Source organism: Canis lupus, chromosome 8, assembly GCF_048164855.1.
Source record: "Canis lupus baileyi chromosome 8, mCanLup2.hap1, whole genome shotgun sequence".
NCBI lineage: Eukaryota > Metazoa > Chordata > Mammalia > Carnivora > Canidae > Canis > Canis lupus.
The window spans coordinates 61,720,507-61,738,687 of NC_132845.1; the positions used below are offsets into that span (position 1 = coordinate 61,720,507).

The 18,181-nt window shown below is 53.1% G+C and overlaps 1 protein-coding gene across 2 annotated transcripts in view; it reads right to left on the reverse strand.

The window, feature by feature from the left end:
- Nucleotides 1-12,387, reverse strand: part of ADAP1 (ArfGAP with dual PH domains 1) — a 54,219-nt gene extending 41,832 nt beyond the window's left edge. The window contains exon 1 of one of the 2 annotated variants that reach the window (XM_072836665.1): nt 12,228-12,387. In XM_072836665.1, the coding sequence (XP_072692766.1) occupies nt 12,228-12,309 (82 nt within the window). In that variant the 5' untranslated portion in view covers nt 12,310-12,387. The remainder of the gene's footprint in view (nt 1-12,227) is intronic. The other variant, XM_072836666.1, reaches the window with a different exon arrangement.
- Between the last annotated feature and the right edge of the window lie 5,794 nt (nt 12,388-18,181).

Consider the following 18,181-nt stretch of genomic DNA (forward strand, 5'->3'; position numbering starts at 1 on the left):
ACGCGTTCCTCCCCGGTGCCCACTGGACGTTGTACTGTCGTATGGGATCAACCACACGTGAGGCCTCAGGTAAGTCTTCATAGATTTTAAAAGGTAGGCTACATACAAAATATCCTCTCTGGCCACAACAGGATGGAGTTAGAAGTCAACACACACACACACAAAAAAAACATTCACAACATCACGGAAATTTAACACACTTTTAAACAACCAGTGGAAACCAAAGAGGAAATCACCAGGGAAATTAGAAATGAAATGAAATTCGATGAAGGAAAACAGAACGCCACGCCAGAACACGGGGTGTAGCCACGGTGCTGCTAACAGGGAAATCTGTAACTATACGTGCTGGCGTTAAAATCCAGAAGGAAAGGATGTCAAACCAACAACCTATCTACAACTGAAGGAGCTAGACGAGAAACTGAACAAACTAAACCCAAAGCTGGCAGAAGGGAAGAAATCATAAACACTGGAGCAGAGATCAATGAAATAAAGAAAAGAGAACCACTAGAGAAAAGAAATGAAACCAGAAGTCGGTTCTTCAAAAAGATTGATGGATCGGCAGTCCTCGAGCTGGATGGACTAAGAAATAGACTCAAGTCACTAGAATCAGACACAAAGTCGGGGACGCCACTCCCAGAACTAAAAAGGTCTAGGAGAGCGTTCAGTGAACAACTGTACACCAACAACGGGGTGACCTAGATGAAGTGGGCAAATTCCCGGAAAGAGAAAACCCACCGAGACTAAATCACGAAGACGTGGACCATCTGAAGAGGCCTATGAATGAGGAAGGAGATGGGATCAGACATCGGAAATTCCCAACCAAGAAAAGCCTTGGCCCTGCTGGCTTTACTGGTGAATTCTCCACCTTTAATGACCAACACCAATCCCCTCCAAGCTATGCAAGAGAACTGAGGAGGAGGGAGCGCCTCCCAACTCTTTCTGTGCGGTGTTCTGTATTTCACCCAGCATAACCTGGATACCAAAGCCAGACAGAAATACAAGACAGCCACAGACCAGTATCCCTTGTGAACACAGATGCAAAAATCCTCAAGAAACAGAATCATTTCCATGGAAACATCCTTCCTACCTGGCCAGTAGACATGTCTTATCAAGGGAATGATTCTCTCTGTTACTATGCCTCTATACTGGTAGGTTGGTTCAGTAATAAATGTGAGACCTTTCAGCTGAGCTGCTGCTGTGTCCTGATTTGTGAAGTACTGAATTCCCCCTCCTGTCAGATCTCACATAGCACCGTCTGATTGAACTTTCTGCAGTGATAGAAATGGCCCTTGACAACCAAGTATTTAAAGTGTGGCTAGGGGACACCTGTGTGGCTCTGTCTGCCAAGCGTCTGCCTTTGGCTCAGGTCTTGACAGGGAGTCAGCATGTCTCCCTCTCTCTGCTCCTCCCCCTGCTCATGTGCTTTCTCTCAAATAAAATCTTTAAAAAAAAAAAAAACCCTCAAGAAAATACTAGCACACAGAGTTCAGCAGCATATTAAGGAACATACACCATGACAAAGTGAGATTTATCCCTGAAATGCAAGGGATGTTCAACATGGGAATGGATGAGTGTAATATATCGCAACAGAATGAAGGAAGAACAAACCACGTGATCATCTCAGTTGATGCATAACACATATTTGACAAAATTCATTTGGAATATCTGAGAACCCAAGTAGCTAAAGAATTCTAAGACGTGGACCATCTGAAGGGGCCTATGAACGAGGAAGGAGATGGGATCAGGTGTTGGAAATTCCCAACCAAGAAAAGCCCTGGCCCTGATGGCTTTACTGGTGAATTCTACTCCACATTTAATAACCAACACCAATCCTCTTCAAGCTTTGCAAGAGAACTGAGGAGGAGGGAGCACCTCCCAACTCATCCTATGGGGCCAGCATAACCCCAAAGATACTACGAGAAAACCACAGACCAGTATCCCCTGTGAACACGGATGCCAACACCTTCAGCAGGCAACTGGAGAACAGGGTTCGGCAGCATGTGAAGGACGATGCACCACAACAAGGGGCTTTGTCTGTGGAGTGCACAGAGGGCTCCCTGTGAACACCTGCCAGAGTGATGCACCACGTCACAACCAGGGGAAGCCCGCACGATCATCTATCTCAGCTGATGCAGGAAGAGCACTTGACTACACCCAACGCTCCCATAAAAGCACTCAACAAACCAGGAACAGGAGGAACCGCCTCCACACAGTCACCGCCGTCTCTGAAAACCTTACAGCAAATGTAATCCTCAGTGGTGAGTAGGAACAAGGGGATGGTGCCTCCTCTCACCACCTCCAGCGCACCCAGTACTGGAAACTCTGGCCAAAGCAATCAGGCATGAGAACGAAGGAAGAGGCATCTACAGTGGAAAGGAAGAAGTAAAATGATCTGTTTGCATATGAGATGGTCTCATATGCAGAAAACCCTAAAGACTCCATGAAAGAGCTGTTAGAATAAATGAATTGATCCAACCAGGGGCTGCAGTAAGTTTCATTTTTATACATAATGAGCAATCTGAAAGTAAATTGCAAGAACAAATCAATTTACAATAGCATCCATCAAAAACAAAATATTTAAGAAATAACTAGAAAAAAAAGAAATAACTAACTAGGTTAAAAAAAAACTTGATGAAAACTATAAAATATCGTGGACAGAAATTAAGACATAAATATATGGAAACATATCCCACGTTATGGGTTGGAAGACTTGATACTGTCAACATGTCAATATTACTCAAAGTCAATCTACAGACTCAATGCAATCCCTATCAAAATACCAATGACATATTTTGCAGAATGAAAAGCCCATCCTAAAATTCATATGGAATCTCAAGGGCCCCTGAAGAGTCAAAATAATCTCAAAAAAGAACAACATAGCTGGAGGACTCACATCTCGTGATTCAACATTGAATACAAAGCTGCGGTCATCCAAACAGTGAGGTACTGATATAAACAGACATTTAGACCAGGAACAGAATAGAGTGCCAGGAAATAAACCTTTGCACATATGCTCAGATGATTTTGACAAGAGTGCTAAGACCATTCAGTGAGGAAAAGATAGGTTTTTCAACAAATGATCCTGGGAAGATGGGACACCCACATGTAAAAGAATGAAATTGGACCCTCACCCAACGGCATACACAAAAATTTACTCAAAATGGACCAAGGACCTAAACCTAAGACCACAGGTCACACATTGGGTCACAAAACAAGTCTTAATAAATTTAAGATTGAAATCACATGAAGTCTCTTCTGACCACAATGGCATGAAACTAGAAATCCATTACAAGAAAACTGGAAAAAAAAAAAAGAAAAAAAAAAAAAAGAAAACTGGAAAATTCACACACGTGTGAAGATTCAACAACATGCTACTGCATAAGCAGTGGACCAAGGGAGAAATGAAAAAAATAACTGAGGCAAATGAAAATAGAATGCAACACATGGAAACTCAGAGAGTCTAGCAATAACTGTTGTGAGGGGGGAGTCCACAGGCAGGTAAGCACCTGCCTGGAGAAATGAGAAAGGTCTGTGATAAACAACCTCACTCTGCACCTCAAGGAACTAGAGAGAGGAACAGATGAAGCCCCGGGTGCCCAGGGGGCACAGTTAGCTAAGCATCTGGCTCTTGGTTTGTTTTCGGCTCAGGTCATGATCTCGGGATCGTAAGATCCAGCCCCAGGTCGGGCTCCATGCTCAGTGGGGAGTCTGCTTGAGACTCTCTCTGTCTGTCTCTATCCCTCTCTCCCTCTGCTCCCCCCACTTGCATGCACTCTCTCAAAAAAAGAGAGTGGGGGGGGGACAAAAAGATAACAGAAAGATCAATGAAATGAAGAGCTGTTTTTTTGGAAAAGACAAAACTGACAAACCTTTAGCTACACTTGTCAAGAAAAAGAGAGAGAGGACTCAAATAAAGTCAGGAATGAAAGAGGAGACATACAAGTGATACCATGGAAACACTGAAGATCCTAAGATAGTATTAGGAATAATTACATTCCACAAATTGAACAAGAAGCTAATAAATCCCTAGGAACATACAAGACTGAATCACAAAAAAGTAGAAAATTTGAACACATGGATTAGCAAGGAGATTGAATCCATAATCAACAACCTTTCAACAAACCTCCAGAACCAGATGGCTCCACTGGTGAATACTACCAGCATTTAAGGAAGAATTAGCACCAATTAATACCAAAAAAATAGAAGATGAAGGAACACTTCAACTCCTCTTATGAGGCTAGCACTACCATGATGGTAAAATCAGACAAGGACACCACAACCACAGGCCTACAGAACACAGATGCAGAAGTCCTCAATGACGTATTCACAAGTGAATTCAACAATATGGTAAGAGGATCATATACCCTGATTGAGTGGGATTTACTCCAGGGATGCAAGTTTGGGTCCAGAAATCAATTCTGGCAGTCTCTCCTTTGCTCTCCTGCCCGCTGCTCCCTTGCAGTGTGGTCAATAAACTCTACGTCCTTGGGGGGCAGGGGGAATCAATGTGACTTCCGTAAATCAATGTTAGTGTGATACACTCCACTAACAAAAAGAAAGATAAAAATCACATGATTTCAATAGATGCAGAAAAAGCATCTGCCAAATTCAACATCCATTTATGAGACACATTCCCAACAAAGTGGGCACAGAAGGAACACACCTCAACACAATAAAAGCTGCACGGGACAAGCCCACAGTTCACATCATACTCAACAGTGAGAAGCTGAGAGCTTTTCCTCTACGGTCAGGAACAAGACAAGGATGTCCTCTCTCTCTCCACCCTTATTCCATCTGGTCCTGGTAGTCCTGGCTAGAGCAATGATGTAGGAAAAAAACATAAAAGGTGTCTCAACCAAAAGGGAAGTAGTAGAACTGTCACTATTTGCAGATGATACATTATGTGTAGGAAAACCCTAAAGACTCTCCACACACATTACACAGACACAGACACACACACACGCAGCTAGAACCGATAAATGAATTTGGTGAAGTTACATGACACAAAGTCAAAGGGCGGAAGGCAGTTCTGTTTCTCCACACAAATAACAAACCATGAGAAAGAACAATTAGGAAAACAATCCCACCGACAGGTGCATCAAAAATAATAAAAAAGTTAATCCAAGGGTTGAAGACCTATATGCTAAACATTGTAGAACTTTAAGAAAAGAAATTGACGACAAATAAATGGAAAGACAGTCCATGCTCATGGCTGGAAGAATTAATGCTGTTCAAATAGCCATACTACCCAAAACAATCCACAATTCAATGCAATCCCTATCAAAATTCCAATGGCATTTTCCACAGAAATAGATCAAACAATCCTAAAATTTGTATAAAATCACAAAAAACTCCAAGCAACTTTGAGAAGGGAAACAAAGTTGGTGGCTTCAAACTTCCCAATTTCAAACTATATTACAAAACTATAGTAATCAAAATACTATGGGACTGGCATAAAAACAGACACATAGGTCAGTGGAATGCAGTAGAGAGCCCAGGAATAAACCCACCTATACATAGCCAATTAATCTATGATAAAAGAGCCAAGAATAGACAATGGGAACAGGACAGTCAATTCAATAAATGGTGCTGGGAAAACAGGACAGCCTCGTGCAAAAAAAAGAAACTGGGCTTCCTCACACTGTACGCAAAAATCAACTCAAAATGGATTAAAGGCTTGAGTCTATGACCTGAAACCATAAATCTCCTAGAAGAATATGCAGGCAGTAAGCTTCTTGATGAGGATCTTGGTGAGGATTCTTTGATTTGACATGAAAAGCAAAGGCAACAAAAGCAAAAATAAACCCATGGGACCACATCCAACTGGAAAGCTTCTGCACTGGGACATCATCAACAAAATGAAAAGGCAGCCTGTGGAATGGGAGAAGATATTTACAAATCATATGTCTGGGAGGGGGCTAATATCCAAAATATATAAAGAACTCACATGACTCAGTAGCAACACAAAATAACAAAAACGCCAAACAATCCAATTAAACGCTAGGCAGAGGCTCTAAGAAGACATTTTCCCAAAGGAGACACACAGGTGGCCAGGAGGTCCATGAGAAGGTGCACATCAGGACCTCACACCTGTCAGAATGGCCACTGTCTAAACAACAAGAAGGAACACCTATTGGCAAGGATGTGCAGAAACGGGAACCCTGGTGTGCCGCTGGTAGGATGCAAATTGGGGCAGCCACTGCGGAACACGGTATGGAGGTTCCTTAAAAAAATCAAAAACAGAACTATGGTAAGACCCAGCAACTCCACTTCTTTGTATTCGCCTAAAAGAAACAAAGATACTAACTGGAAAAGATGTCTACACACCCATGTTCTCTTTTTTTTTTAAACAATTTTTTTTAAAAGATTTTATTTATTTATTCATAGAGACAGAGAGAGAGAGAGAGAGAGAGAGAGAGGGGCAGAGACACAGGCAGAGGGAGAAGCAGGCTCCATGCAGGGAACCCGATGTGGGACTCGATCCGGGGTCTCCAGGATCACACCCCAGGCTGCAGGCGGCGCTAAACCGCTGCGCCACCAGGGCTGCCCCACACCCATGTTCACTTCAGCATCATTCACTGGAGAAGACATGGAAGCAGCCTGGTGTCCCCAGATGGACGAGCGGACACAGAAGATGCTGTGTTTACATACACATTGGAATACTGTTCCGCCATAAAAAAGAGGAAAACCTTGTCATTTGTGACAATATGCATGGACTTTGAGGGCATTGTGCTAAGTGAAATCAGTCAGAAAGAAAAAGATAAATACCATAAGTGGAATCTGAGAAAAAAAAAAAAAACCCTGAACTCCCATACACAGGGAACAGGCTGGTGGCTGCCATTGGGTTGGGTGACAGGGTGATGGAGGTCAGGGGTGCAAACTTGCAGCTCTTAAGATAAATTGGTCGGGACGTAACCTACAGCAGGGTGACCACAGTTAATAACACTGTGTTGTATATTTGAAAGTTGCTAAGAGAGTAGATGTTAGAATTTCTCAACACAAGAAAAAAGTTGTAACTCTGTGTGGAGAACAATTGTTCACGAGTCTCACTGTGATCACGACACACACAGATACTGGATCATTTCGTTGTGCACCTGACACAGATACAATGCTCTATGTGAACTGCACCTCCATTTTAAAAAGGAAGGAAATTTTGCAACATGCCACCACATGGATGGAGCCTGAGGGAAGTCAGCTGGACACAAGATGAGTGACGGAGGACCCCACTTCTACGAGGGACCCAGTGGCAGACCCACAGGGAGGAGCTGGGGGTGGAGGCCAGCAGTGTTTAGTGGGGACAGAGTTCTAGTCAGAACAGATGGAAAGTTCTGGAGACAGCTGGTGGTGATGGCTGCACAGAAATGGGAAGGCATTTAATGCCCCTGACCTGGACACACACGAATGGTCAAGACTGTGAGTTTTATGTTATGTGTATTTTAATACAATAAAAAGAAGAGGAGAGATCCGGTGTCAGCCACTGCCCTGGACCTGGCAGGGACACAGACAGCAGCAGAGAGCGGGGCAGATGACAAAGCCCAGCCCCTGCCCCCCGGCCACCCTGGGCCCTGACAGCCTCCTTGCAGCCAGCTCACAGGTGTGGGGAATAAGGGCAGAGGTCACCCACCTACTGGCAGGCACCTGGCCCAGAGCTGTGGTGACTCAACAGCTGGAGTCCAAAGCTGGCCACGGCAAGGAGGGTGGGGCCATTTCACCCCACCCCCACCCCATCCCCCACCTTAGAGGAGAGGCATCTGGAACTCAGGCCCAGCTTACACACCCTGCCAACCCGGCAGCTCCAAGTCCACTCTGGGGCCATCTCAGCCTACTGAGTCTCCCCCAGCATGGCAAACACAGGTGGCTGTGCCTCCCCTGCAGGGGAGGAGGTGAGGGCAGCCACTCCCCAGGCCCCTATACATGGAGTGGGCAGGATGGGCAGGCATGAGGGTCCTCCTGGCTTGTGGCCGAGTGCAGAGCCACTTAAGGAACACAGCCTGAAGGTTCCCCAACCTGTCAAACATAGAATCACCTGGTGACCCAGCGGTCCTGCTCCCGAGTCTACCCCAAAGACTCAAGAGACTTGCACACCCGTGTTCATGGCAGCCAAGAGGTGGAAGCAACCCAGGTGTCCACGGATGGATGAGGACAAAGTGGTGGTGCATCCACATCACAGGAATGGTAAGAAAGCATGAAGCACGGACACGCAGTCCAACAGGGGTGGACAAGCACAGACAGCATGCTGATGGGAGGAAGCCAGAAACAAGATGAACACTGCAGGGCCCCACTCGAGCCAGGTCTTGGAGCCGCCAGCCACACACACACACACACACACACACACACACACACACACAGAAGACGGCAGCGCTGGGGCTGGGGGAGCACGTGGGGGTCCGCAGTCCAGATTTACAGGAGGATTAGAGCAGTAGGGATGGTGTACAACAGTGTGAATGTACTTAATGCCACTGCACACTTAAGACGGTGCCTGGTGCCACAGTCAGTTTGAGCATCTGACTCTTGGTGGGTTGTTTTTTTTTTTTTAAGATTAATTAATTAATTTATTTATCCATGAGACACAGAGAGAGAGAGGCAGAGACACAGGCAGAGGGAGAAGCAGGCTCCATGCAGGGAGCCAGATGTGGGATTCGATCCCGGGTCCCCAGGATCATGCTCTGGGCTGAAGGTAGGTACCAAACTGCTGAGCCACCGGGGTGTCCCTGACTCTTGGTTTTGTTCGAATCAGGTCACCATCTCCCGGTGAGGGGATCAAGCCCCTCCCAGGGCTCCCTGCTCAGCAGGAGTCTCTGCTCCCCTTCCCTCTCTCCCTCTGCTTGTGTACACACGCGCTATCTCAAATAAATAATCGTTAAAAAAAAAAAGATGGTTAAAATGGTAACTTTTATGCATATTTTGCCACAATAAAAAGAATTTCGTTGAGACGCCTGGGTGGTTCAGTTGGTGAAGCATCTACCTTCGGCTCAGGTCGTGATCCCAGGGCCCTGCATTGGGCTCCCTGCTCAGCGGAGAGTCTACTTCTCCCTCTGCCTCTGCTTGTGCCCACACTCTCAAATAATTAAATAAAATCCAGGTGGGCTGCTGCCCTGACGATAGGTGCTGCCTGCCCAGCCCACCCCTCAGCAGCCCCCTGACAGTCACATGCCCACCCAGGGGACCCTCTCCCAAAAGAGGCCAAATTCCTGAAATTTCTCACCACCAGGAGGCTTCTGTCCTGGCTGACAGCAAGTTGGAAGAGTCATGTCTGCCTTGAAGCTTCTGGGGGCCAAGTGAGCAGGTTCTGCTCTGAGGTCACCTGCGTGGCAGTGCAGGCACATCCTCACTGGTGGCTAAGCTGCAAGGACCGTCTCCCCAGGCCACTCACGGCCAGACCCTCCGGTCCCGGCTCCGGAAAACATATCTGGAGCAGCCCAGCCTCCATGCAGCCAGCCCAAACCAGCTGTCTTGTCAGAAACGAAGACCTCCTCCTCACTGAGCTGACATGCAAATCAGAAAGCCCAGGTGCTCTCAGAATTGGTTTTACCTGGTCCTCCAGGCAATTCAGATGCCCAGGTGACATGCATCAAAGTACCACAAAATGATCCACACCCAAACCCAATTAAGGACCTGAGAGCCCCAAATCCTTCTAGAGCATCGGACCTGAGCCTTTAAGGGGAGAACCTATCATTTGTCCCAACTAGGCAGGCTGCTTGGAGGAAGTGCAGAGGCCCCCCCCCCAACCTCTCTCTCCAGGCGGAGACCCCACTAGGCCTTGCAGAGCAAGAGATGCACTCGCACCCACTCCCCCAGGGCTATCAGGAGAAACACTTCTCTGGGAGGCTGTTAGCTTGCTCCTATGTTTGGGGGGGGGCCACTACTGGAGCAGGTTCTGGAGGTCTGCAGGGACTCCTTCACCCCAAGGCTGCCTCCGTCCCAGGAACCTTTGCATGGCCAGCTGGCCAGGTCTGCCCAAATCTACTGCCAAACCCTCCAGGCCTGCCCTTATGTCCTGCTATCCAGAGCCAATGCTCAGGGACCCTCGCCCCGGCCATGCCCTGCTCCTGGCTGGCTGTGGTCAGGCAGGCAGCCATGAGCCAGCCCGTATCACCATAGAGTGGCCCTCAGCCGCCTGTCTGGGACGCAGCAGGCACAGTGGCACAGAACCTGGACAGACCAGGCAGCCTCATCTAAGCAGCAGAGCTGTGGGCGCGCATTCCACGGGGGTCATGAGGGAGGAGGCAGGGCAACAGGCCTCGCCCCCCTGGAGCGGGGGGAAGGGTAGGAAGGGAGGCAGGGCTAGAGCATCAAGAGACCTGCTCTGCCTCTGAAGCACCACGTCCCTCAAAGGGGCTCAGTTGCCCCAGCAGTGAAATAGGGGCGATCACCAGCATCTAGTCTGCTCCACAGGGCTGCCAGACAGATGAGGCAAGATGCTGGTGTCATGGGCCAATTCTGACAAACCAGAGGCTTGGCCCAATGGGTAAGACTTGGGTAAGACTTGTAAGAACTGACTGGTCAAGAGCCCAGCATGCCTGCCTTGGGGCAGTGGCCTCTTGCTGAGTGGGTGGGCTGTGCACAGCAGGGCCCAACAGGCCAGGAAACCCCCTGTCCCACCTGCCAGGGTGCCCCCCCATCCTGAGGTCACGCAGGGAGGCTCTGGGTCTAAAGAAGCTGCTCCTGAGCACTATAACCAGAAAGGAGAGGGACAGGGTCAGCTCCCCGGCCCCCAACCTCTAGCTCATGGCTGAGAGCTGAACACACTGGCTGCCCTTTCTCATCTGACCTCTCCCTGGTGTGGCCAGCTTTCCTGAACAAGTAAAAAGACTATGGTTTGGAAGAGAGAGGTGAGGGGAGTATGAGGTGAGCCAGCCAGCTGGGGGAGCTGGACACAATAGTGATGCCAATGCTGCCCCCACAGCACCATCAGGGTGGGCCCTGCAGCTCCCCAGCTCAGGAGGCCGGGGAAAAGGCCACCACAGTCTGCCCGGATCTCAGAGAAGCCTGTCCCTGGCTCTGGGATGCTCAAGCTCCTGGTATAGCCTTTCTGGGCAACATTGAAGCTGACCAGCAGATTCCCAGGACCTGGGACTGCCAAAGACCTCTCCCAGAGGAGAGCTGGGGACAAGGTCTCTTTTGAAGTGCCTGCAGACTGCGTGTCTCAGACTGGTGTCTCAGGACAAATGCGAGCCCCCCTTCTTGGGGGGCTTTAGCTACTCCATGGTGTGCTAGGTTTATTCTGAGGAGTTTGGGCTAGGAGCCCCCAGCGGAGTGTCCAGTGTCCCTGTGGAGTGCCTGGGGAACAGCCCTTGAGGGGGGCCACCCTCCACTCTGGGGTGGCATGAGTAGGTGAGGCTCTGGGGCTGTTTCTGCCCCACCCCCGCCCTCAGCAAGGACCAGAGGGTGCTGCCCATGGCTCAGAAGCAGGGTACTGCTGGCTTGAAAGCACAGCCTGTCCCCTTCCTGCCAATCCCAGGACAAATAGGCCCAGGAAGGGAGGGGAAGCTCTTCAGGACTCTGGCGCCTTGGAAATCACCCCAGAGCAGGGCCACCCAGGAGCAAAGTCCAGGAGATGCCTGCCAGGAGGATGGGTGCAGGTGGACTGGGAGCTTGTTACAGGCTGCACCCATTCCCCCCCCACCTGAGCTGGCCACCTGCCCCAAAGCAGTCAGGCACCAGGGTGGGGAGAGGGGAGCCCTTTCCCACTGGCCTTCCTCCCCCAGCCCCCTGCTCAGGGCAGCGCAAACCGGTGGCTCCCGGTGGGGAGGCCATGACGTCACCTCCAGGTGGCAGGGAGCCAGGTGGACCCCCACACCCACGCACAGAAGCCCCGGGGCCAGATCGCCCTTTCTCTCCCTGCAGCTGCTCGCCCGCGCGATTTCCTCTTTCTCTGCGGAGCGAGGTTTCGCAACGCGGCGGTCCGCGGGTGACAGCGAGACACGCAGCCCGGGGGGAGGGGAGGCGACCCAGCCGCAGGCCCGGGGCCGCTGGGAGGCGACCTCCGGCTCCAGGCAGGTGCGCCCGGGGCCCGCGCCCCCGGCCACGCAGGCGCCGCAGCAACCCTCCGTGTCCCCCAGGGGCCGGCATCCAGGCCGGCGCCCACCCGGCCGCACCCATCCCGGCCCCGCACCCACCCGGCCGGCGCCTCCCACGGGCGCACCCAGCGCGACCCGCAGCCACCCGGGCCCCCGCGCCCACCGGGCCGGCCGGGACCAGGGCGCAGCCGCCGGCCCCGCACCTACCCGGGGCGCCGCAGTCGGCGCATCGCGCGTTCCCGGGTCGCTGCAGCAGCTCCAGGACCGCCCTGCGCCGCTCCTTGGCCATGGCCGCGATGCCGCCCGCCGCGATGCCGGCCGGGCCCGAGCGTGCGCCCCGCCGCGCTAGGGCCCCTCGCAGCCCGCCCGCCGCCCGCGGCCCTGCGCCATCCTGGGCGGCCTCAGCCCGCGCGCCGGTTCCGCATTCCTGCCGCCGGCCCGGCTCCTCCGCCGCTCGTGTCGCCGCCGCGGCCGCCGAGCGTGTGCCGGCGCGGGCCCCGGGGCGCACGGCGCGCTCTGGCCGGCACGGCCCGCGGGCGGCCCCCAGCGGCGCGGGCGGGCGGGCGGGCGGGCGGCCTCCTTCCGCGCTCGGGACCGCCGGGGGCTCCCTGCCGCCCCCCCTGCGAGCACGGCGCCGCCGGGCGGGCGCGCTGCTGGGGGCGGGGGCCGCGCAGGCTCCGGTGGGCTCCTCCGGGGGCGCGCCTGGACACCGGGGCGCCTGGCCCGGTGGGCCGGCCGGGGCAGGGGGCCAGCCACGCCATGCCCCTCGCGGGGAGAAGATGGCCAGCAGCCCCCGGGCAGGACAGCTCGGGCACCCTTAGCGAGTTAAAGCCCCTCCATGTCAGGAGGCCAGGGACCCGGGAGTGAGGGTGAGGGGAGAGGCGCAGGGGACAGGTAACCAGGTGGGCCCCTCCTCTGCACTTTTTCAAAATCTTTCCATCATCTTCTTAAATTATGAACGCAATGATACATACAATTGAAACAAGTATCACACTGAAGAACTGGAGCTACTCCCTACCCCATCCCAGGCAATTTTAAGCCAAACACTGTTAACAATCCCTGCGCATCCTTCCAGAATGGTCCCCAGCCTGTGAGAGCACCAGGGGAAGCCCTGATCCTTCTGATCTGCCGCTGCGTTATGGTGTTGTTTTCATTTAATAAGCCTGACATACCCGCCAAGTGAATCCATATGGACCTACTTCTTTCTCTCAGCTGGGCCATGATGTGTTACAGGCTGAGGGGCATTTAGGGCATTTTCAGGTGGTCAGTCATAGGCTCCACAACCCACCTCATCCACCACCAACACCTCCATGTTTCAAGTGGACTCGGGTCCAGAAGGGGCACCTACGAACCAATGGCAGACCTGCCACCTGCCATCGTCAAGGTCACCCAGACCTTGTCCCACCACATCCCTGTTCCACTGGTGCCCCAGTCAACACAGGGAGCATAGACATTCCAGAATCTTGTCCATTTTTTGCATAGAAAGCAGCAACGCACTCTGGTCTGCATGTCTAAGCCACTAGTCCTGTGATGCGGTGTGGTTAACTGGTCACAAGTCTCTCCCCCATTCGTTGGAGCCTCCTGAGCAAAGACAGATGGCATTTCCATCTCTGGGTCCCTGTGCCAGGGTCAGGATCTGCCACCCAGCACAACGGAGATGTTAATAACAAGTCACAGCTACGGACTAATTGACCAGGCACCAGGCATAAGGTTAAATCCCTTAATGGATTTTATTTCATTCTCATCTGATGGGGAAACTGAGGTATGAAGCAATCCTATCAGTTGCCCAAGGCCACACATGGCTGCTACACGTCAGAACTTGGGTAAGCGCATGACCAAAGAAAAGAGGCACATACCCGGACAGCTGCCGGAGAGGACCATGGTTCCACGTGGGGGCAGAGGGGCCACAGAGGGGCCACAGAGAGGCCTCGGAGGACCAGCAGGTGTACAGCAGGCAAGGAGGGAACCATGTGAGCCGTCCCCACCCCCACCCCCCAAGGGGGCAGGTCTTCTGCCTTCTCTGTCTTTCCTTCTGATTGAGGAGGTGATGACACAGTCCAGGGGAGGGAGGGAGGGAGGCGGGTGGATGAGAAGAGAGAAGTCAGGATGTGAAACAGGAGTCCCCAAAGGAGGCGAGAGCAGGAGCTGCAGCCCCTGCCCTGGTGTTTCCTGGCAAGGGGGCGGCCCCCACTGGCTGTGGTCAGGGCTGCATGAGGAGCACAAGGCTCACACAGGACCCAAATGGTGACAGCACAGACGGGACTGGGCCAGAACCAGAGAGGCTGGCCAGGGAAGGCACAGGGTCTGCACACTTCCCTGCCTGCTCCTGCTCCTGCTCCTGCTCCTGCTCCTGCTCCTGCTCCTGCTCCTGCCTGTCTGCCTGCAAGCCCTGCTCCCTCTGCCAGCTGTCCCTCATCTGCAAAGCTGTGCTGAAGGCCCCCAATCCCAGTTACTCAAGCATCTTCTGGGCCTGGGCAGGGGCCCAGCGAGACCTGGTGCCCATCTGCCCATGACCACTCAGCCACACTGAGCAAACAGTGAGCCCCCTGTGGGCAGGGCCCGCCTGCTCCACATCCCCACAGCACGGCGGAATCCTCACACAGCTGGTCAGCAGGCAAGGTAAGACCAGGGCCCCTTCCCGGCATCACAGGGGCTAACTCTCCCAGGGAAGGAGTGGAATGGACGGAGGCTTCCAGGTATCAGAGCCAGTCCTGGACCTCTTGGACAGGATGAACCCTGTCCTCAGCCTGGCACTCAGCCTCTCCTGATAGAGAAGTTACTTTCCAAAGGCTGATGACAGAGGTACTGCCAGGCTCCCTTCCCTGCTGACACATAAGTCATTGCCACCTCCTCCTTGAAGCCCTCCCAGACCAACCACACAGAATCTCCCAGATGAGACCCACACCAAGTGTCAGGATTTTGCCTGTGGACCCCAGAGCTCCCAACTCCCAGCCCAGAGTTTTGAGATCATCAGGCCCAGAGCACGCCATGTTCTAACACCCCCTTGAGAATACAAAAGTAACCACCTCTCAATCATTTCCTGTCTTTCTATCAACAAGGCCTTTTTATTGTACCAGCTGGACTTCTAAGGCCTCCAAAGCAGGGACTGATACAACCATCAAGAAACCGTTCTAGTCCTTGGAATCCCCTGCCAACCCCTCTTTGGATGTGAGCAGCTTTGCAGCGCGAGAATGGCACTTGGTTTCTGCCCAGCACTCCCATGTTTCCAGCCCTGGACAAGCTCCCACTGAGGTGGCTGGAAGCAGAGGAAGCACCACCCTTGCTGGCTTGCAGCTCAGGGGTGTGAGGTGGGCTGGAACTCAGGCCTTCTTGTCAAAACCCTCACTGGAGAGCAGGCCCCCGGCTCAACTGAGGGTCCCGGGATACACAGTGTTGGCGGGCATGGACAGAGACCCTCTGGCCCAGCCAGGGACACAGGATGGGGACTCAAAGCTGAAGGCACAGCTGCAGACAAAATGGAGAAACTGAGGCTGCTGGAGGTGAAAGTGGCGCAGGATGTGTGGCCAAGGCGCCTCCTGGTGGCCAGTGAGGTGTGCTCTGGGGCAGGAGAGCAGGCTGGGTGGGGTGGCCAGAGAGGCCAGGAGGGCGCCTGTGGTGCCTGGTGAGGCAGTGACCTAGAAATGAGGAATCCTGGAGGACAGTGCTCCCCGCCCAGACTGCAGGAGTATCTCCACTGTGCACTACTGAGTTTGCTGCTGGGGGGTTGAACTGCCTCCCCAGGGACATGCTGGAGGCCCAAGTCCATGGAGAAAGACGAACGTGACCTTATCTGGGGACAGGTCTTTGCAAACGAGTGAGTAAAGGTGAGGTCATGAGGGCAGGCCCTAATCCAGTGACTGTGTCCTTACAAAAGGGGGGTTTGGACATGGACACAGGCATACACGCAGGGAGGCCGCTGTGTGATGGAGAAGGAAGAGGTCGAGGTGGGGGTGATGTGTCCGCAGACCAGGAACCCCAAGGACTGACGGCCAAGCAGGGCAGGGAGGGCAGTGGCCAAGGAGCAGCTCCACCTTCCAAGTCTCCAGGGGGAACCTGCCCTCCATCCGGGACTTCTGCCTCCAGGGCTGGGAGGGAACAAATGTCTGTAGTTCTAAGTCTCACCAGCGAACTAACACAGTTTGACATTGCTTTTCTTGGCTGCTTTCGTACAACAGAGTCAGGACACAGCCGGCTGGCAGGTACCTGGGCCTCCCACTGCTGCCCACTCCTGCAGAGACCCATGGCTTCTCTTCCCTCCCCCTGCCTCCTGCCTCCAGTGTGGAGGGTTTAGGCTGTCTGGATCAATCTAACTTGGGGAGCAATGCAAAGGCGGTGGGGGTCCAACAGCCTTAGAGTCCCCAGGCCCAAGTCTGGAAGCATTTTCTTCCTCTTGAAGCCGAAAAAAACCCAGGATGCTCCCTCCACACAGCCTCCTTGGGGCCTCCAGCTGGTCCATTCCCACCTACAACCCTCGGCTGTAGCCTGTCCTGGGGTCATGCCTGTGTGACCCCCACCTGGCCTTACCTCTTTGCCCTGCCTCCACAGGCTGATGGGCAAGGGCAGGCCCTGCCCTGTGTTAGGTAGAGGGAGAACGGGAGGTCACCAAGTACCAGGAGGACAGGGAGGAGTCAGCAGGGCTTCCCCTGGGCTCCCACCTACAGGAGGGTATTTCAGGCTGATGAGCACAGGGGCCTGGGGCTTTGGAGAGGTGCTGGAGGGTCTCAAGGCCAGATCCCAGGGTCCTGACCCAGTCCTGGGGGAGGGGGTAATAAAGAGAGTGGCTGTGTGTCTGCCCTTGGGCACCCACGGGAGGCATGGGCCGTGGTGGCACCACCAAAGCCCATGGAAGATCAGGGAGGAGTCCACTTAGGGATGGCGGGCATAGAGACAGAGGGCTGGAGACAGAGCTCAGGGAGGCGGGTAGGGGCCAACACTGCCTCCCATACCCAGATCCCAGATACATGTAGAGCCCTCCCTGCAGATACAGAGCATTGTAACATAGGCTGAGTGGCCAGCCGGTCCCAGAGTGGCGTTGGGTGAGGTGTGAGCAGAGCAGGAACCAGGACCAGGCCTGGAACCCTCCTGGGGCTTCCTATGCTCCTCTGGCCCTGGCCAGGCAGGACAGCCACATACCTGTGCCTTTGCCTCACTCCTTCCTGGGCCCGCTCCACACCAGACCCCTAAGGGAACCTTCCCCGGCCCCGTGTGCCCAAGTATCAGCTGTGGGGAAAGCCCAAGAAGAATGTAAACACACGCCCAGATAGCCAGCCCCCCAAGAGTGGAGGCTGCAGGAAAGCCACCGAGATGCACACAGCCACATGCATGGCCACGAGGAACAGCTTCCTGGTGTGGCTGGGAACAGTTCCTTTTTTGAAGCCAGCCTTACCCGATGCAACTCCTGTAGCCACTGCCATCGGCCTGTGGCCCCGCCCTGGTAGAAAGGCTCATCACTATTTTTACCAAGAGAAACACAGAAGAATAAAACATGAAGATGATTGGACTTTCACAGGAGACAGGAGGAAATGAGGGGCCAACAGACACGCAAATGCCCTAAAGCCAGAGGTGTGGTAATTCACAGTCCCATAAGGCAGAGGGTGGGCAGGCAGGACACTGCCACCAGACGCTTTCCACATCAGAGTCCGGGAGTGAGAGGAGTGGGGCGTGCAAGCTTCTCCTGCCAGACAGAAGGCTGGCAGAGCCATGAGCCCTGCACTGTGCCCGAGGCCTTGGCAGGCGGCCACCCTCACCGGGCCCAGGCTGGGCAGACAGCGGTAAGGTCCTCTGCCACACACAGCCATTCCCATATGTGGTTTGGGGAGAAGGGTGAGATCTGAGAGAGGACACAGGGGCTTGTCCTCTTTCCCTGACCCTGTCCCCTTCTAGCAATGACACTTGAGCTGTGGCTCTGAAGTTCACATGCAAAAAGAGGGAAAAAATCTCAAAAATCCATGAATAAAGAACCTTTAAACATCAGTAATAAAGAAGGCAAGTGACCCGATTAAGCAGTAAGAAAAGGATCAGAACAGAGGTTTCTCTCAGGAAGATGAGAAACGGCCAGTATACATGGGAAGAGATGCTCAGCACCATCAGTGGTCAGGGAAACGCGGATCAGATTCATTCTAGATCCCACTTTTCTCCCCTTCCCTCCATCCCTATCTACC